The 21039-nt window shown below is 45.1% G+C and overlaps 1 protein-coding gene across 1 annotated transcript in view; it reads right to left on the bottom strand.

The window, feature by feature from the left end:
* The window catches only part of LOC141249762 (tight junction protein 2-like), a 75064-nt gene that overhangs the window by 3213 nt on the left and 50812 nt on the right, over positions 1 to 21039 (bottom strand). Inside the window, exons 8-9 of the mRNA XM_073669802.1 lie at positions 16656 to 16809; positions 15787 to 15850 (exon numbers count right to left, since the gene is read on the bottom strand). Coding sequence (XP_073525903.1) covers positions 15798 to 15850; positions 16656 to 16809 — 207 coding nt within the window. The 3' untranslated portion in view covers positions 15787 to 15797. The remainder of the gene's footprint in view (positions 1 to 15786; positions 15851 to 16655; positions 16810 to 21039) is intronic.

The following is a 21039-nucleotide window of genomic DNA, read 5'->3' as shown; positions in this document are numbered from 1 at the left end:
AGTGCCTCCATTGACGCCACCATCAAACCCAAAAGGCGCATACACCTTCGAAGGGACATTGCTGTCGAAGACTTCATAACCTGTACATGTCGAAGAAGACTTGCTTGCTTGTCTGGAGGCAGGGACACCACTGCTCGTACCGTGTCGAAATGCATCCCCAAAAACAGGATTGACTGCGACGGTTCCAGAGACGACTTCTTCCAATTGACTAGCCACCCGAAGTCCTCCAGGAGCTGAAGGGATAGATTGCGAGCCGTCACCGCCTCCTCCTTTGAGGACGCCACAATCAAAAGGTCGTCCAGGTAGGGAAGAACCGTAACCCCCTGTCTTCGAAGGATCGCCATGAGAGGTGCCAGAATTTTTGTAAAAACTCTGGGCGCCGAGGCCAACCCGAATGGTAGGGCCACAAACTGGAAATGGTCCTGACCTATGGCAAAACGAAGGAAGCGTTGGTGGGCCCTTCCGACAGGAACATGCAAATAAGCGTCGCGAATGTCGATTGACACCAAAAAGTCGTTCTGCGACAGGGCCGCCACAACAGAGCGAAGCGACTCCATGCGGAATTTCCGGGTGCGGACATGCCGATTCAATCTTTTGAGATCCAGAATGGGGCGAAATTTGTCCTCCTTTTTGGGGACCACAAAGAGGTTTGAATAAAACCCTCTTCCCCGGTCCTCCGGCGGAACCGGTACCACCACACCCTTCTGCAGAAGGGAATCGACCTCCTGCCGTAGAGCGGCAACTAGCTCGGTCTCTTTCGGAATGCGAGATCGACAAAACCTGTCCGGGGGTCGAGAAAGAAACTCTATGAAGTAGCCTGCTGACACAACCCGCGTCACCCAGGCGTCCGAAACGCGGGACGCCCAAGTCGATTCGAATTGGAGCAGGCGACCCCCCACTCGAGAGCCCTCGAGAGAAAACCTGGCGTCAGTCCGCCTTAGCGGGCTTTTTGTCAGCTTCCCGCTTGTCTTGACGGAAGCTCTGTTTCCAGGGAGTGCGGGATTTCTGAGAAGCCTTTTTTCCTGAAAAAGAGGGACGACCCGATCCCCAAGAGGGCTGACCGGACCGTCCCCTGGACCGAAAGGGCCGCCGACTACTACCGGCACTAGGCCTGCCCGACGCAGAAGCCACAGTTCTTCGCTGTGGTAAGGCCGCTTCTTTTGCCTTTGCCTTGACAATCAGCTCCGTGAGGTCAGATCCAAATAACTGACCACCCTTGTAAGCTAAAGATAGCAAACCTTGCTTGGAAACCGCGTCCCCGGTCCACTGTCTGAGCCACAGTGCTCTTCTGACTGTGACCGCCGAGGATTGCGCCCTGGACAGCAGTGACGCGGTATCCAAACCTGCATCACTGCCATATCGGGCCGCATCCTCCAACAACTTGAAAAGCCCATCTACCTCGGATAGCGGGGATCCATCCTGCCACGCCGTCCGTAGACGGTCCAACCAGCTTAGGGAAGCTTTACAAGCACACATGGATCCTAGCACCGCTCTGAATCCATGACCCGCGGCCTCGTAGATGGATTTCGCCGCCATCTCCGTTTTTCTGTCCAGCGGATCCTGCAGACTCGCCTTCCCTTTAACAGGCAGTAATGAGGATTTGCTAAGTTGGGATAAAGGGACATCCACTTCAGGAGAAGGAATCCAATTATCAATCAACTCCGTGGAACACGGATACAGTGCCTCAAAAAACCGTGTCCCCTGAAAACGTTTATCTGGACACAGGCGTTCCTTCTCCACTGCCCCATTAAGCTCATCCAGAGATGGTAATGCCAAGCGCGACCTATGCGACTCCTGAAACATCCGGGCCGACTTACCAGGACGTCTAGTTACCTCCTCCGGAAACTGTAACGCCTCCCTCATGGCTCCAATAAAAGCCTCTGCACGGCCTAAAAAAGAGGCAGAGTGCCCCTGCCGATCCTCCTTATCCGAATCGGACATCTCCCCATCTGAGCTTGAAGGGGAACCCTCCATAACAGAGATCTCCGAGTCGCTGCGCGGGGAGGGCAGTACCGGCCTGTGGCGCTTCCTGCCATGAGAGGATCTAGCTGACACCCAATAACCTAGAAGGTCAGACAGGCCATCAATAGATGACCACTGCCCCATCACCGAAACCCCCGACCGCTGCGCTTGACGCCGTCGAGGACTCCTGCGTGTCAGACACGCGAGACTGATCCTGTAGCGGACCTGGGAGACGGTCCACACCTCCTGGACCCTGATCTGACATGCCCTCACACAGTGTATGGCAGGATAAACCTGTCAGTAAGTAGGACAGTGTGGTTTCTTAAAAGAAAGCTGAAGGGTTAAAGCTCTTAAAAAGAGAGCTACCCCAGCTGACCCCCAATTAAGGGATAACCGCCTAATAAGGGGTTAATGTCGCAGACTCCCCACAACCTCTGTGAAATGAAAAGGATGTGCGAGCCCCAGACAAAAAAAGAGACCTCTATATGAGGTAATAGCTGCAGGACAGCACAGTCTGTCACCTTATTGTGCCTCAGAAAGGTGCCCTGCGCTGAGGGGGTGAGGGGTTAAGCTTCTGCCCTGACAGGCAGAAGCGACTCACCCAGCTGGCCGCGGTGCAGTGTTCCTTCGGTCTATCGGGAGGAGAGGAGAGTGAGGAGCCCGATGGAGGCCTCAGTAATGGCCGCCGCACTGTGAGGAGAGAGAAACCGGAAGAGGAGGGGCAGGAGAAAGCGCGCGCTCAGAGAGCTTCCTGCCCGCGAAAGACCGGGAAGGCGCGAAGCCACGCCCCCCGCCGGCTTCAAAAAAAGCGCGCGCGACTCCTCCGCTCTCCGCTCCTGCCCCGCTTCCATGTCCTGCAGGCCTCCACCTGCGGACAAAAAAACACAAGTCACCACCTGAAAACATGTAGCAGCGGCTGCCGCAGCAGCCGCTGAAGCACTCAAAACACATTAACATGCTGAGTACTCACCCAGCTGAGCGCCACAGGGACCCCCAGGGATTTGTGGCGCTGTGCCCAAGCTTCCCCCCAGGGCGGAGAACGCAGTGACCCCAGATGCGCGGTTTGCGTCCCCGCCAGGGAAGCATCCCTCATCCCCCGGGGCCGGCAGGGTTCTGCAGGGACCTCTCTCAAAGGGTAATGCAGATCCGCCAAGGGAGGGGTGGGGGTCCAGCAGCGCTGAGACCCCTGAGACCTCAAGACCACGGGGGTCCAAGTCTCTGTCCGATAAAAATAATAAAAAAAAAATTTTCTGAGGAGCTGCTTCCAGCAGCGACCATCCTCTGTGACCTCAAATTTTAGACTGGAGAGCTGGAGTAGGAGGAGCCCAAGCTGGAGGGGCCGGACAACACTCTTTTTTAATCTGAGGTGTTCTATCCTATGTGGGCTCCGCCTACCCACTAGTAATGACTGTGTCTCCCTTCCTTCCATCTGCTGCTGAAAAAGTATTTAACACATGAAGAAAGAGAGGTACAAAAGGCCATAGAAAGTCCTGACACCAGCTGAAATCTATCAGTAATTAGAAAGCAATCCTGCCACTTAGTGACAAATAATATCAGATGGTTCAACGGACGGCCTATAAAGAGGTGTTTCATTCTTTCTCTTCAGATAATCTCAGACAGACTGGATGTTGAGATCAGGGGTCTGTTGGGGCCATATAAAATCACTTCCAGGATGCCTTGTTCTTTACATTGAAGATAGTTCTTAATGACTGTCTATATGTATGGGGCCATTGTTCTGCTGCAGAATAAATTTAAATCCAATCAGATGCTTCCCTGATGGTATTGCATAATGTACAATTATGTACCTGTATTTCTCAGCATTGAGGACACCAAGAAATGTGCAACATTGAGGGCAATAGCCACTGTGGCCTGCCAAGGAAACTTTGTACAGCACATGAAAGACACATCGTGCTTATTTCCCTTCAAAATTGAAAGATGTCCAACAGTGCTGGCAGCAAACGGTGGGAACCAGATGCACCCATCTATTGTTCAGAGAAGTCTGGTCAGAAGTGGTCTTCAGGGAAGAATTGCGGTCAAAAAACATACCTTCCAGATGGAAAAAGCCAAGAAACTAAACTGTGCACAAAAACATACAAACTGGGGTGCAGAAAGATGCACCAGGTGCTTTAGACTGAGTCTAAGTTTAACCCCTTTACCCCTGAGGGGGGTTTGCACGTTAATGACCAGGCCAATTTTTACAATTCTGACCACTGTCACTTTATGAGGTAATTACTCTTGAACGCTTCAACGGATCCCGCTGATTCTGAGACTGTTTTTTCATGACATATTGTACTTCATGATAGTGGTAAAATTTCTTCGATATCACTTGCGTTTATTTGTGAAAAAAATAGAATTAGACTTACCGGTAATTCGGTTTCTAATAACCACCACGACAGCACCAAAGGAGGATGTCACCCCACCCTAATAGGGACAGGAAACACAAATAGGTTAAATAGCCCCTCCCACATCCTCCCTCCAGTGTTTTTATAAAGGACCACACAAGTATGGATGCTTCAAATTATATTTATTCAAATTAAATGATTGGCTAACCAAGCCTGGGAGGGAATTACCAGTGCTGTCGTGGTGGTTATTAGAAACCGAATTACCGGTAAGTCTAATTCTATTTTCTCCAATAACCCCACGACAGCACCAAAGGAGGAGTACCAAAGACTCATGTTTAGGGAGGGACAATGGCCTGAAGCACTTTCCGCCCAAAGGCCAAGTCTTTAATGGACATTAAGTTTAGTTTGTAATGCTTGGTGAAGGTATGGACAGAGGACCATGTAGCTGCTCTGCATATCTGCTCGAGGGAAGCGCTAGCCTTTTCTGCCCAGGAGACGGACATGGCTCTTGTAGAGTGTGCTTTCAGTTTCTCTGGTGGTGAGAGATTTTGGATCTGATATGATTCCACAATTGCTTTCTTGATCCAAGTAGCGATGGTAACCTTTGAGACCTTTTTCCCTCTGTTCTGACCAAATGGCTGAATAAAGAGATTCTGATTTTTTCTCCAGGCCTCTGTCCTCTGGAGGTAGTGAAGAACAACCAGTCTTACATCCAAAGTATGGTATTCTTCTTCTCTTTTATTTTTTGGGTCTTGACAGAAGGAAGGCAGAATTATCTCCTGAGACCTATGAAAGTCTGAGACTACCTTTGGTAAGAAAGATGGGTCCAATTGTAGAATAATCCTATCATCCAGGATTCTCAGATAAGGGTCATTCACTGAGAAGGCTTGGATTTCTCCTACTCTTCTAGCAGTGGTAATTGCTATTAGAAATGTTGTTTTCCAAGCTAATTTATCCAGCTCTATTGAGGCCAAAGGTTCAAATGGTGGTAGTGTCAGACCTTTAAGGACAATATTAAGATCCCAGGAGGGAACGTGGTTAATTATTCTGGGACGCAGACGAGTAGCTGCTGTCATGAACCTTTTTACCCATCGGTGTTCGGCAAGGCTCTGGTCGAAGTAGATACTCAGTGCCGCAATCTGAACTTTGAGGGTGCTGGGTCTAAGACCCTTCTCCAGCCCTTCTTGTAGAAAATCCAAGATCTGGGTCATGTCAGGATGCCGAAGATCTGGTACGTTTGGTTTATACCATGCTAGGAAGGTCTTCCATATCTTGCTGTATATGGAGTTTGTGATTTGCTTCCTACTTTTTTGTAGGGTATGAATTACTCGGTCTGAGAGCCCTCTAGCCTTTAGGATTGTGATTTCAGAAGCCAGGCTGCTAGATGGAGGTTCTCTGGGTCTGGATGGAGTATTGGACCCTGATGGAGAAGGTTCTTGATTGCTGGTAGAATGAGGGGTCCCTCTATGCTTAAATTGTTTAGTGCACAGAACCAACTTCTTTTGGGCCAAAGCGGGGCTATCAAGATTATCTGGACCTCCTCAGTCCTTACTTTCTGTAAGGTTCTGGGTAGCAATGGAATTGGGGGAAAGGCGTAAGCCAGATGGAAACGCCATGGGTGAGCGAATGCATCTATCCCCAGGCATACGTCGTCTGGATCTAGGGAGAAGTATTTTTCTGCCTTGGTGTTCTGGCGTCTTGCAAAGAGGTCCACCTCCGGACGACCCCATCGTTTGGTCAGCATGTGGAAAATGTCTGAGTCCAGCTCCCATTCTCCCGGATGGATATTCCTTCTGCTCAGAAAGTCGGCTTGGGTGTTGTCTGAGCCTTTTATGTGCAACCCCGATAAGGAACGAAGATGTCCTTCTGCCCAGAAAAATATTCTTGCCGAGATACTCTTTAGATTCTCGCACCTTGTGCTCCCTTGATGAGATAGATGAGCTACGGTAGTCATGTTGTCCGAGTAGACTTTTACGTGTTTGCCCGTAATGATTGGAGCCGATATCTTGAGTGCTTCCTCCACTGCCTTTAATTCGCGGAAGTTGGAGGATTTCTTGCTGGTTTCTTTTGTCCAGACCCCTTGGAAGGGGGTTTGAGCAACAACGGCTCCCCATCCTGTTTTGCTGGCATCTACCGTGACTGTTACCAGAGGGAATTGAGACCATGGAACCCCTATTCTTAGGTTCCTTGGGTTTAGCCACCATGATAGGGATGTTTTCACATAATGAGGGATCATGATCTTCCTGTCTAGTGAGTTTGGGGATCCGTCCCACTGTGCAAGAATGTGAGTCTGCAAAACTCTGGTGTGAGCCTGAGCCCAGGCTACAGATTGAATGCAGGCTGTCATTGAGCCGAGGGTTGACATGGCAGACTTTAGGGACACTCTGTTCAGGGTCTTTAGATTCGATATCTTGGATCTCAAGAGTATCTGTTTGTCCTTTGGTAGGAAGGAGGTTTGTCTGGCGGAATCTAGTAGAACCCCCAGGAACGTTTTTTCTGTGGCAGGGACCAGGTCTGACTTTTGATGATTTATCAACCACCCTAGGGTGGTCAGGATCTACCGAGGGACTTACTAGTAAGAAGTCGTCGAGGTAGGGAATGATGTAGATTTTCTCTTTCCTGATTGAAGCCACTACTTCTGACATAATTTTGGTGAATATTCTTGGTGCTGAAGATATCCCGAACGGCAATACGTTGAATTGGAAGTGTAACGTCTGATCCTCTTGAACCACTGCAAACCTTAGAAATTTTCGGTATATTGGATGTATAGGGACGTGATAGTATGCGTCCTGTAAGTCTATGATTGCCATCACATACCCCTGCCCTATTAAGGGAACTGCTGATTTGATGGATTCCATCTTGAATCTTCGGTAGACAATGTACTGGTTTAAGGGTTTCAGATTTATTATTATTCTGTATGTGCCGTTTGGTTTCTTTATCATAAACAGGCTGTGTATCTTTCTGTTTTTGGAACTGGTGAAATAGCCCCCAAGGATAGTAGGTCTTTTAGGCCGGACATCAGAATGGTTTTTAATCTTGGAGAGGTTAGATGAGTTATCCTTACTTTTTTGGGAGGATATGAAGAGAATTCGATCTTTACCCCTTCTTGAATTACATTTAAGACCCATTGACTGGAGCAGATCTTTTGCCATTGGGGAAGGTATTTCATGATTCGTCCCCCCACCGCACAGGCGTCACCGCTTCTGTTGTCGTTGTCCTTTTGGGGAAAAAATATTCCTATCTTTACCCCCTTTGGGGTAGCTCCATCGACCGGACTTGCCCTTCCCCCTGTATTGGGGATTCTGTTCCCGAGGGGGGCGAAAGGGGGTCTTCTTATAGTGTCTGGGTTCAGGCAAGGATTTCTTTTTGTCAGCCGCCTTTTCCAGGAGGTCGTCAAGGGCCTGGCCAAACATATATTCTCCCTTGAAGGGAATAGAACAAAGTTTTATTTTAGAGGCCACATCACCGCTCCACGATTTCAGTCATAGTGCTCGCCTTGTGGAGTTTGATAGGGCTGCTGCCCTGGCGGTTACCCTCACGGATTCTGCTGAAGCATCCGCCAGGAAGTCGGTGGCTTTCTGCAGTAAAGGTAGGGAAGCTTGTATCTCCTCTCTGGATGTGACCATAGCCAGGTGTTCTTCAAGCTGGTTGAGCCATCTTGACATGGACCGTGCAACACATGTGGAGACTACATTTGTGTTCATAAGGACTGCTGATGTTTCCCAGGATTTCTTGAGAAGGCTGTCCATCTTACGGTCCAGAGGATCTTTTAGTTGGGAGGAATCTTCGAATGGCAATACTGTTTTTTTAGCTACTCTTGCCACTTGAATGTCGACCTTAGGTATCTCGGTCCAACATTTTGCGGTTTCTTCATCTACGGGAAACCTATTTTTCATTTCCGCTGGTGTATTCAGCCGTCTTTCAGGGTTTTCCCATTCGTCCAGGATTAGATCCTGAATGTTTTTATGTATCGGTAACACCATCCTTTTCTTTGAACGGAGACCACCGAACATCTCTTCCTGTATTGATCTAGTGGGCTTCTCTTCTTCCACTTCCATCGTTCTTCTTACTGCTGAGAGGAGGTCTTCCATAAATTCCATTGAAAAATAATATTTTTTATTTTCCGGACCTTCCTCTGCTGAACTAAGTTCACCTTTCTCTATAGGGTCTTCTGGAAGGAATGTCTCGTCCTGGGAGTCCGAGTCTCCTCTTTCTTCCAGGGAAATTTTCCTCTTTTTTGCCTTTGGAGGCGAATCAGAAGTGGGTCGGGAAAAGGAGGCCAATGAAGACTGAATCTCTTGCCGGACTAGCCCTTTGATTTCGTCCATAAGGGTCGGCTGCTCTTCCCTCAATCTTTTCTGTGCATTTCTGGCATAAATATTTTTTGCTGGAAGAAGACCGTTTTTTTGAACATATAGCACACTTCCGGCTAGATTTATTTCCTGGTGCAGGATCCTTGTCCCCCTAAAAAAGAGGGAGAAGGGTAATTAAATATTAATTCTAACCTGCACCTAGGAAAGGACCCCCAGTGCCAGACTTACTGGGACTGGAATCGCGCTGGGCTCCGCAGACATGGCAAAGATAGACTTCTGACATCCAATGTAGCAAACAAATGGATTAGGTCCTACCTTAGCTGTCTTCAGTCCAGGGCTGTTATATAGGCGACTGGACTCAGCGCTCTTCCCCTTCCCTGGGGAGGGGGGTGGTGTAGCTCCTCCCCCTGGGTCCAATTTGGTGAAGCAGGAACACCTGCGATCACCTGCGGGGTTATTCATTTATTCCCTCTTTTCCTCTCTCTCTCTTTTTTTTTTGAACAGACCGGAAGTGACGTCAGGGACCCATTTCCGGTGTCCCATGCAACTTTCCGGCCGCTTCCTGGAGGCCCGTGTCACTTCTGGGATTCCACACGTGGAGCTCCACTACGGAGACCGCCGGAGGCCGCTTAGAGGGGGGAGAGGAGCAGGGCTGGAGAGCTCGAGGAGGCCTCCAGCCCGACACCCACCGGACCTTACCCGCAGGGGCGGACACGGTGGGGACAGGAGTCCCGAGTCCCAGAGGAGACGGGAGCAGCATCAGGGAAGGGGGAGAAAACTGCCCGGTCCCAGCTGCCCGGCTTAAACAGGTATGTCAGGTGTCTGCCGCCGGCACAGAGCACCCCGGATGACCTCTACATCCCAATAGGGACAGGAAAAACACTGGAGGGAGGATGTGGGAGGGGCTATTTAACCTCTTTGTGTTTCCTGTCCCTATTAGGGTGGGGTGACATCCTCCTTTGGTGCTGTCGTGGGGTTATTGGAGAAAATGGAAATTTGGTGAAAATTTTGAAAATTTTGCAATTTTCAAAATTTTAATTTTTATGCCCTTAAATCAGAGAGATACAGTACAGACCAAAAGTTTGGACACACCTTCTCATTTAAAGATTTTTCTGTATTTTCATGACTATGAAAATTGTACATTCACACTGAAGGCATCAAAACTATGAATTAACACATGTGGAATTATATACTTAACAAAAAAGTGTGAAACAACTGAAAATGTCTTATATTCTAGGTTCTTCAAAGTAGCCACCTTTTGCTTTGATGACTGCTTTGCACACTCTTGGCATTCTCTTGATGAGCTTCAAGAGGTAGTCACCGGAAATGGTCTTCCAACAATCTTGAAGGAGTTCCCAGAGATGCTTAGCACTTGTTGGCCCTTTTGCCTTCACTCTGCGGTCCAGCTCACCCCAAACCATCTCGATTGGGTTCAGGTCTGGTGACTGTGGAGGCCAGGTCATCTGGCGTAGCACCCCATCACTCTCCTTCTTCGTCAAATAGCCCTTACACAGCCTGGAGGTGTGTTTGGGGTCATTGTCCTGTTGAAAAATAAATGATGGTCCAACTAAACGCAAACCGAATGGAATAACATGCAGCTGCAAGATGCTGTGGTAGCCATGCTGGTTCAGTTTGCCTTCAATTTTGAATAAATCCCCAACAGTGTCACCAGCAAAGCACCCCCACACCATCCACCTCCTGCTCCATGCTTCACGGTGGAAACCAGGCATGTAGAGTCCATCCGTTCACCTTTTCTGCGTCGCGCAAAGACACGGTGGTTGGAACCAAAGATCTCAAATTTGGACTCATCAGACCAAAGCACAGATTTCCACTGGTCTAATATCCATTCCTTGTGTTCTTTAGCCCAAACAAGTCTCTTCTGCTTGTTGCCTGTCCTTAGCAGTGGTTTCCTAGCAGCTATTTTACCATGAAGGCCTGCTGCACAAAGTCTCCTCTTAACAGTTGTTGAAGAGATGTGTATGCTGCTAGAACTCTGTGTGGCATTGACCTGGTCTCTAATCTGAGCTGCTGTTAACCTGCGATTTCTGAGGCTGGTGACTCGGATAAACTGATCCTCAGAAGCAGAGGTGACTCTTGGTCTTCCTTTCCTTGGTCGGTCCTTAGGTGAGCCAATTTCTTTGTAGCGCTTGATGGTTTTTGCAACTGCACTTGGGGACACTGAGTTTTCCCAATTTTTCGGACGGACTGACCTTCATTTCTTAAAATAATGATGGCCACTCGTTTTTCTTTACTTAGCTGCTTTTTTCTTGCCATAATACAAATTCTAACAGTCTATTCAGTAGGACTATCAGCTGTGTATCCACCTGACTTCTGCACAACACAACTGATGGTCCCAACCCCATTTATAAGGCAAGAAATCCCACTTATTAAACCTGACAGGGCACACCTGTGAAGTGAAAACCATTTCCGGTGACTACCTCTGGAAGCTTATTAAGAGAATGCCAAGAGTGTGCAAAGCAGTCATCAAAGCAAAAGGTGGCTACTTTGAAGAACCTAGAATATAAGACATATTTTCAGTTGTTTCACACTTTTTTGTTGAGTATATAATTCCACATGTGTTAATTCATAGTTTTTATGCCTTCAGTGTGAATGTACAATTTTCAAAGTCATGAAAATACAGAAAAATCTTTAAATGAGGCGTGTCCAAACTTTTGGCCTGTACTGTATGTCACACAAAATAGTTAATAAATAACATTTCCCACATGTCTACTTTACATCAGCACAATTTTGGAACCAACATTTTTTTTTATTAGGGAGCTATAAGGGTTAAAAGATGACCAGCGATTTCTCATTTTTACAACAAAATTTACATAACCATTTTTTTAGGGACCACATCACATTTGAAGTCACTTTTGGGCGCATGGCAGAGCTCGGAAGAGAAGGAGCGCCATTTCACTTTTTGAATGTAAAATTTGCTTGAATAATTAGCGGACGCCATGTTGCGTTTGGAGAGCCCCTGATGTGCCTAAACAGTGGAAAACCCCCACAAGTGACACCATTTTGGAAACTTGACCCCTCAAGGAACTTATCTAGATGTGTGGTGAGCACCTTGAACCCCCAGGTGCTTCACAGAAGTTTAGAACATTGAGCCGTGAAAATAAAATTTTCACATTTTTCCCACAAAAATGTTTTTCAGCCCCCAATTTTGCATTTTCATAAGGGTAACAGAAGAAATTGCACCATGCAGTTTGTTGCACAATTTCTCCTGAGTAGGCAGATACCCCATATGTGGGGGAAAACCACTGTTTGGGCACACAGCAGGGTTCGGAAGGGAAGGAGCGCCATTTGACTTTTTGATTGTAAAATTTGCTTGAATACTTATCGGATGTGCCCCTGATGTGCCTAAACAGTGGAAAAACCAGACAATTGACACCATTTTGGAAACTAGACCCCTTGAGGTGTGTAGTTTCCAAAATGGGGTCACTTGTGGGGGAATTTCCACTGTTTAGGCACAACAGGGGCTCTCCAAACGCGACATGGCGTCCGCTCTCAATTCCAGCCAATTTTGCGTTGAAAAAGTCACACAATGCTCCTTACCTTCTGAACTCTGCCGTGCGCCCAGACACTGTATTTTCCCCACATATGGGGTATTGGCGTACTCAGGAGAAATTGCACAACAGGTTTTGGGGTCCATTTTCTCCTCTTACCCTTGTGAAAATAAAAAAATTGAGGCTAAAACATTATTTTTGTGGAAAAAGTTAGATTTTTTTATTTTCACGGCTCCATGTTATAAACTTCTGCAAAGCACTTGGGGGTTCAGGGTGCTCACCACACATCTAGATAAGTTCCCTGAGGATTTTATCAAGGGGTATAGTGAACATTTTGAATCCAGAGGTACGACACAGAATTTGATAACATTAGGTCATCATATTGAATAAGTTGTCATTAGTCATTAGTCTTGAGCGCAAGTGCTCGCTACTTGAGTTTGCATCAGGTACATGGGTATACACCATGTATCACGGGTGCTCGAGTGACATGCTCGAGTCCCCGCCAGCATGTTTCATGGTTATTAAACACCCCAAAAAAAACATGCGGGCATCGCTCGTGCATGGCAGGCAATCCCCGCAAGGTTTTTTTGGCCACGAAGCATATGGGGCAGAGACTCGAGCATGTCACTTGAGCACCCGCGATACTCAGTGCATTCCTGAGCACCCGATGCAAATTCAAGTAGCGAGCACTTGCTCTCAACACTAGTCGCCATATCGTCATTTTTTTTTTTTTTACTTTTGAAAAAAATCCCAACCCCATCACAACCCTAACCCTAGAGTTTATTTTGTATGCTGTTCCTCGTGCGGTATAAGTGATTAGACGACTTTATTCTTCGGGTCGGTGCGATTACAGCAATACCAGAATCATATTGGGTTTTTATGATTGACCGCTGTCACACACTAAAAGACGCATTGTTTTGCAAAATCTAGTTTTTGCATCGCCATATTTAGAGAGCTTTAATTTTTCCATATTTTGGCAGACAGAGTCATGTGACGACTTGTTTTTTGCGGGATGACTTGACGTTTTTATTGGTGCCATTTTCAGGCACTTGACATTTTTTCTATTCCTATTTTTGGGAAGCAGAATAAATAAAAACCAGCAATTCTAGAATTTTTTTAATGTTTTTTTTTTTAATTCTGTTCCGCGTGTGGTAAAATTGATAAGGCAGCGTTATTCTTCGGGTCAGTAAGTTTACAGCGGTACCACATTTATATTGTTTTTCTATGTTTTGGCGCTTTTACACAATAAAAGCTTATAGAAAAAAAAATTTTTTTGCATCGCTTTATTCTGAAAGCTATAACTTTTATTTTTCGGCTGATGGAGCTGTATGACGGCTTGTTTTTTGCGGGACAAGATGATGTTTTCAGCGGTACCATTTTTATTTATATTCGTCTTGTTGATCGCGTGTTATTCCATTTTTTCTTTGGCGGTATGATAAAGCATTGTTTTTTGCTTCATTTTTTTTTACCGTGTTCACTAAAGGGGTTAACTATGGGGACAGTTTTATAGGTCTAGTGTTGAGCGAGTATGTTCTGTTAACCCTTTCGCTGAGTATGCTTGGGCCGAGCTCCGAGTACAGCTGCTCGGTGATGTGTTTGAATCGCTCCCGTGTGCATGATTTGCGACTGTTTGACAGTTTTAATACATGTGAGGAATGTCTGCTTCTTACACATTCCTCACATGTAATAAAGCTTTCAAACAGTTACAAATCATGCACACAGGAGCGATTCAAACATAACACCGAGCAGCTATAAATACTCGGAGCTCGCCTGAGCATACTCGGAACAGAACATACTCGCTCAACACTAGTCAGGTCGTTCTGGACGCGGCGATACCATATATGTGGACTTTCATTGTTTTTTTTTCATAATAATATTTATTGATGGGTACATTATATTTTTATTTTTGGTGGATTATTTTTTTTATTTTTTTAATATTTTTAAATTTTTTTTTTTTTTTCATTTTTTGACACTTATTGGACTTTTATTCTGTGTCCCACTCTGAGACTTTCACTTTTTTTTATTCTGATCGCCTGTATAGCACAGGAATGCAGCACCATTCCTGTGCTATGCAGGCTGTCAGTGCTGCACAGGGAGAAGATAGTTTGGTCATGCACTGCGCATGACCAAAGAATCTTCCTGCTGTCTGGTGACCCGGATGTTGTCATGACGACATCGGGTCGTCATGACAACATCCGGGAAGCCGCGGCATACAGCGCTGGAGGCCGGAAGAGGAGGTGAGTATTTCGATCACCTCCCCTTGCCACCGCAATGCTGCGATCGACTTCGATCGCAGCATTGAGGGGGTTAATGTGCCGGGAGCGGTGCGGGACCGATCCCTGCACATAGTATCGGGTGTCAGCTGTGACTATCAGCAGACATCCGGCGGCGATCACGCCGCACCACTTGTGTGCGGGCGCGATTGCCATATGACCTAACAGTACGTCATTGGTCCAATCGGCCCAGGTCACCAAGACGTACTATTAGGTCATACGTCAGAAAGGGGTTAACACATTTAGCTGTAACACAAGGAAGTTTGTTTGCTGGATGGCTGAAGAGCAGTACAATAGTGATTGTCTGTAGGAAACAGTGAAGCATGGTGAAGGTTCCTTGTAAGTTTGGAGTGGCATTTCAGCAAATGGAGTTAGGGATTTGGGCAGGATTAATTGTGACCTCACTTCTGAGAAATACAGGCAGATACTTAATCATTATGCAATACCATCATGGAGAGATCTAATTGGCTCCAAATTTATTCTGTAGCAAAACGACCAAAAAAATACAGCCAATGTCCTTAAGAACTATCTTCAGCGTAAATTGGACTGTTACACTGCTCAGTCGTGATCGGCATTTCACTCATCATAGATGAGGGAAAAATCAACAGAACAGGAAACAATTATGCTATGCAATGGCAAAGGAGCATTTTTAACCCCTTTCAGACATGGCGATTTTTATTTTTTTTTGAACTTTGCTTTTTTAGATTTTTGTTCTTCCAAAATCCATAATTTGATTTATGCGTCACCATAGTAGTAGTAGTAGTATGATGGCTTCTTTTTTTGCAGAAAGATTTGCAGTTTTGAATTAACCCATTCAATGTACTTGAAAAAAAAAGTTCCAATTTTGAATTTAATTTTTAAGGCATTCAGTATGGTAAGAATGACCTGACAGTATGATTCTCCTTGTCAGTTAGATTGCACAAAACATGTATAGAATTTTTTTATGCAAGCTAAAAATAAATACATTTGTATATTTAAGAGACCCATCATTTTTTAGTCAATGGCGCTCTGTGAGGGCTTGTATTTTTGTGTGGAGAGTTGACATTTTTTATTGGTACCATTTTGGGAAATATTTACATAGCAGAAAGAACAAACAAAACAATAAAAAGAAACAGGACTATAAATTTAGTCCAAGTAAATTAAAGTTCATCACGCCCAGAGAAAAAAAAATAGATAAAATATTCAAATTTTTATTCCATATATGTGTCAAACAATTAAAATCCACATGTTGGTGATAGAAAAAACACTTGATTGTTGGGGATTGGAAGCAAGTGATTTGATTTTAAATAAGTACAGGAGCTGTTCTGGTGACAACCAGAGGTTTTAAGGTTAACTAATTCAACTCTAGTTTATTATGTAAAAATACAACAAAATTCATGAAACAAACCTTTGTTTTGTTCACTGCTCTTTAGATCTTGGATTTTTTCTCTTGTTTGTATATGGTGGATCATCTAAAAGTAAAGATATAATGTTAGTATAGCTATATCAAGTTATAAAGTTTAATAATTCAGCACAGTAATTGTGACTGGCCAAGAAAATAACTACTCTAGGAAATAAGGTTTGGCCAACACAGTTTACTAGAAAAAATGTACAGACTGGTCAGTAAAAACTAAAAGTTCAGAAGTTGGATACATAGAAAAATGTACTAATACAAGCCATACTTTTTCTAACAAGTATAAACATGAACATCTTTATGTACAAGGTCAAAACTGGTTGAAGGACATGTCCGGAGATTCTAGTTAGCTCTGGGTGGTTTTTGTCTTAGATTTGGGAAAACATGACAGTCATAACATACAAAGAAGTGCTGCCAAAATGTAGAAAGCAAATGCCATTAGTGCATTAACTAAGGGTGCATTTACAATGGCCGATAATAGGGAAGGAGCGTTCCCAAGAACACTAATTTCCCAATTATAGGATGGTGAAACACAGTTAACTGCTCGTTCGTCAGATGAAATAATTTTTTAACCTTGCTCAAAAATTATTTTTCACCGGCAGCACGTCGTCCGGTGTAAACAGTACGTGCTGTCGAGAAGAATGATAGTTCTGCTCGCATAGCATATCATGTTAACAATTGTTCTGTGTACATGTAGATGCAGTTGGCCTCTCTAAACAAACTATTAAATAACCGCTGATTGTCGCGCATGTCTTAATGACTGCGTTCAGCCTGTGTAGATGCCCCTAGAATAGAAACAGATGTAAACACATTTTGATAAAACTGAAATATTGTTTAAACATAATTACAAAACATCACTTCACCTTCCATTTCGGAATCACTGTCTTCCACATAAGGCAAGTTTATCAGAGTCTGACGTTTGTCCCTTAGGACGACAAGCTGCAGCTTCCCTCTTGATTTTTCTATCAATGCCTGGGCCTCACTCAAAGACATGTTCTCTGTTAAAATACCATTTATCTGAAAATAAACAGGATGTCGTGAGAAAAAAAAAAAAATATGACCTTTATAAAGAAACACCGTAAACTCCCATCCCCATATTGAAGACAGAATTTTGGAAAATAGAAAATGGAAAATAGAAAAAAAAAGGGAAAATTATTTTATGTCCAAAGTAGCAGCCCGAGTTCCGAAACAAATAAGTTTCGGAAGCTAGAAAAGTGTGCTCTACATAATAAAAACTAACTCAAATTACCCATGTCTATTTACATGATAAACAACAAAGTTGTCATAATTAATAGATTAGTAAATGGCATTACAGAAAAAAAAAAAAAATTTTTAGAAGATTACAGAGACGTTCGCCAATTCAAAAAGTGAATTTCCCATGGCAGATCTTGTGGAAATCTCTCTGTATGCTGCTCCTCTGGCCTACTGAAGTAGATGTATGCATGGCTCCCTCAGCCCAATCCTGTATGTATGGCACCCCTCATCCCTAATCCTGGTATGCATGGTCCACTCATCCTCAATTCTGGTATGCATGCTCTCCATCCAGGTAAGAATGGCCCCCATCCTTGTGTGCATGGCCCCCTCATCCTCAATCCTTGTATGCATGGCCCCTTCATCCTCAATCCTGGTATGCATGGCCCCTTCATCCTCAATCCTGGTATGTATGGCACTCCTCATTCCCAATCCTGGTATGTATGGCACCCCTCATCCCCAATCCTGGTATGTATGGCACCCCTAATCCCCAATCCTGGTATGTATGGCACCCCTCATTCCCAATCCTTGTATGTATGGCACCCCTCATTCCCAATACTGGAATGTATGGCACCCCTCATTCCCAATACTGGAATGTATGGCACCCCTCATTCCCAATACTGGAATGTATGGCACCCCTCATTCCCAATACTGGAATGTATGGCACCCCTCATTCCCAATACTGGAATGTATGGCACCCCTCATTCCCAATACTGGAATGTATGGCACCCCTCATTCCCAATACTGGAATGTATGGCACCCCTCATTCCCAATACTGGAATGTATGGCACCCCTCATCCCCAATCCTGGTATGCATGCTCCCCATCCAGGTAAAAAAGGCCCCCATCCTTGTATGCATGGCACCCCTCATTCCCAATACTGGAATGTATGGCACCCCTCATTCCCAATACTGGAATGTATGGCACCCCTCATTCCCAATACTGGAATGTATGGCACCCCTCATTCCCAATACTGGAATGTATGGCACCCCTCATTCCCAATACTGGAATGTATGGCACCCCTCATTCCCAATACTGGAATGTATGGCACCCCTCATTCCCAATACTGGAATGTATGGCACCCCTCATTCCCAATACTGGAATGTATGGCACCCCTCATTCCCAATACTGGAATGTATGGCACCCCTCATTCCCAATACTGGAATGTATGGCACCCCTCATCCCCAATCCTGGTATGCATGCTCCCCATCCAGGTAAAAAAGGCCCCCATCCTTGTATGCATGGCCCCCATCCTTGTATGCATGGCCCCCTCATCCTCAATCCTGGTATGCATGCTCCCTATCCAGGTAAAAACGGCCCCCATCCTGGTATGTATGGCACCCCTCATCCCCAATCCTGGTATATATGGCACCCCTCATCCCCAATCCTGGTATTCATGCCCCCCCATCACTGCACACATGAAAAAAAATAAACACTTAAGACTCCCCTTCCTTCCTCACCTTTGCTCCATTGTTGCGTCCTGTCTGTCAGCAGCTCATGTCAGCATCTGAGAAGGGCATGACATCACTGCCATGCGTTCTCAGATGCCGAGGAGAGCTGCGGGGATATTCACTCCTCTACGCTGGGACCATGTGCGTGTCACGCCAGATGTAGGAAAGACTAGTGCAACACAGCGGGGAAAGAGAGCCCAGACACTAGGGAAAGGGGGAAGTGGAGACCTCCTAGTCTGGTCTAGCGTCACCCTGTCTCAACTATCGTCCCTATATTGCCTCTTCAGCAATCGCCACACGCATGCCTCGCCCTACTCTATAGTTTGCGGCCTTCCTTGTGCCATATAAGTGATTAGACGACTTTATTCTTCGGGTCGGTGTGATTACAGCGATACCAGATTTATAGCGGGTTTTTATTATGGACAGCTGTCACACACTAAAAGACGCTTTTTTTTTTGCAAAGACTAGTTTTTGCATCACACTATTTTGAGAGCTATAATTTTTCCATATTTCGGCCGACAGTCATGTGACGGCTTGTTTTTCGCGGGACGAGTTGGCATTTTTAAAGGTACCATTTTCAGGCATGTGACTTTTTTTATCGCTTTCTATTCCAATTTTTGGGAGGCAGAATAAACAAAACAACAATTCAGGAATAGTTTTTTTTTTTATGCTGTTCTGCGTGTGGTAAAATTGATAAGGCAGCTTTATTCTTCGGGTCAGTACGTTTACAGCGTTACCACATTTATATAGTTTTTTTTATGTTTTGGCGCTTTTACACAATAAAAACTATTTTATAGAAAAAAATATTTTTTGCATCGCTTTATTCTGAGAGCTATAACTTTTTTTATTTTTTGGCCGTTGGAGCTGTATGGTGGCTTGTTTTTTGCGGGACAAGATGACGTTTTCAGCGGTACCATTTTTATTCACATTCGTCTTTTTGATAGCGTTTTATTCCATTTTTTGTTTGGCGGTATGATGATAAAAGCATAGTTTTTTGCCTCGTTTTTTTATTTCTTTTTTACCGTGTTCACTAAAGGGGTTAACTAGCGGGACAGTTTTATAGATCAGGTCATCCCAGACGCAGCGATAACAAATATGTGTACTTTCATTGTTTTTTAGTTTTGTTTTTTTTATAAAATACTATTTATTGACGGGCGCAATATATTTTTATTCTTTTGTGATTTTTTTAATTTTATATTTTTACTTTTTTTTTTTTTCCACTTTCTGATTCTTTTTTTTAACTTTTACACATTGTCCCACTATGGGACTTTCACTTTTTACATCTGATATCCTGTATAGCACAGGAATGCAGCAGCATCCCTGTGCTATACAGGCTGTCACAGCTGCAGAGGGAGAAGATACTGTGATCCTGTACTGCGAATGATCAAAGTATCTTCCTGGTGTCAGGTGACCCGGATGTCATTATGACAACTGTGGGACCCGGCCACAGACACCGCGGGATGCCTGAGCACAGCCTGTGTGCGTGCGGAATCACCGATGCATACTAATACGTATCTGGTCCATAAGGCCCAGGGCGCAGCTACGTATTAGTACGTATCATGTCGGAAAGGGGTTAAAAATGTAATTCCGTTTTCATTGAAAACAACATATATGATTGCGCTTGCAGAGAATGGGCAGAAACTGCACTTTTTTGCATGACCTATGCAGACCTCGCCAGGGAAATGTTGGCCTGGTACAATACGGCCATCTTCAGTTCCACAAGTACTGGGGCTCTCCCCTTCCAGATTTCCAAATATTAGGGCTTTGATTACTACCTCCTGAAACTGAAGGAATGTACCAGTCTGGCCTGCACATTATGATGGCACGTAAGCATTAAACAATGCCATCTGTAATGTGTGTGATGACAGCTTTTAGTACCACCCTTTTGTTTTCCGCATGGCACTGCATTCCTTGAGGATTTGGTCAGAGTAACTCTTCCTATGTCCTTACTGTACCCCAAAATGCCTTCTGGTCTGGGGGTCTGTGCAGAAGTACCTAGTAGGAGGTACTCCCATTTCCTTTATTCTTACACTCGACCACCAGCAGCATGTTGTCGCTACATTGGCTCTAGTTTCCCCAGTTAGCAACCTAGTAAGGCCTCTTTTTTTTTTTTTGCAGACAGTACAAGCAGAGAGGGGCTTGAATAGTGGGACTCTGATCACTGAAGTGCAATACTGAGCAGAGTACAGCCTTCACAGAGGTGGTGGATATAAAAGTCCTTTCCAAAAAATGAATATGGATGACCATCAGTGATTTACATCATTGATCAGCGCTTGCAGGACACACAATGGTGTAGTGCAAATTTAATAGAAAGAAAGGCTTGTTCAAAAAAACTGGGCACAAATGTTGTTGGGTGCCAAGCAGCAGCAGGCCACACACATATGGGAGGAGTGGGGAAATGGGGAAAGGGACAAAATAAGCAATCAGTCTTCAGCTGTACACCACAGCACACTAGTAGTACCACAAGTCACAGCAAGGACAGATCATGCAAACAGGCAATGTAACCGCTCTGCATGCCATACCTGCCTACAGTGACAGTGAAGTGG

This window comes from Phyllobates terribilis, unplaced genomic scaffold, assembly GCF_046119375.1.
Source record: "Phyllobates terribilis strain yellow unplaced genomic scaffold, ASM4611937v1 Scaffold_1__5_contigs__length_1240528914, whole genome shotgun sequence".
Lineage (NCBI taxonomy): Eukaryota > Metazoa > Chordata > Amphibia > Anura > Dendrobatidae > Phyllobates > Phyllobates terribilis.
The sequence above is the reverse complement of the archived record's forward strand: the minus strand, read 5'-3'. Positions and strand labels throughout refer to the sequence as shown.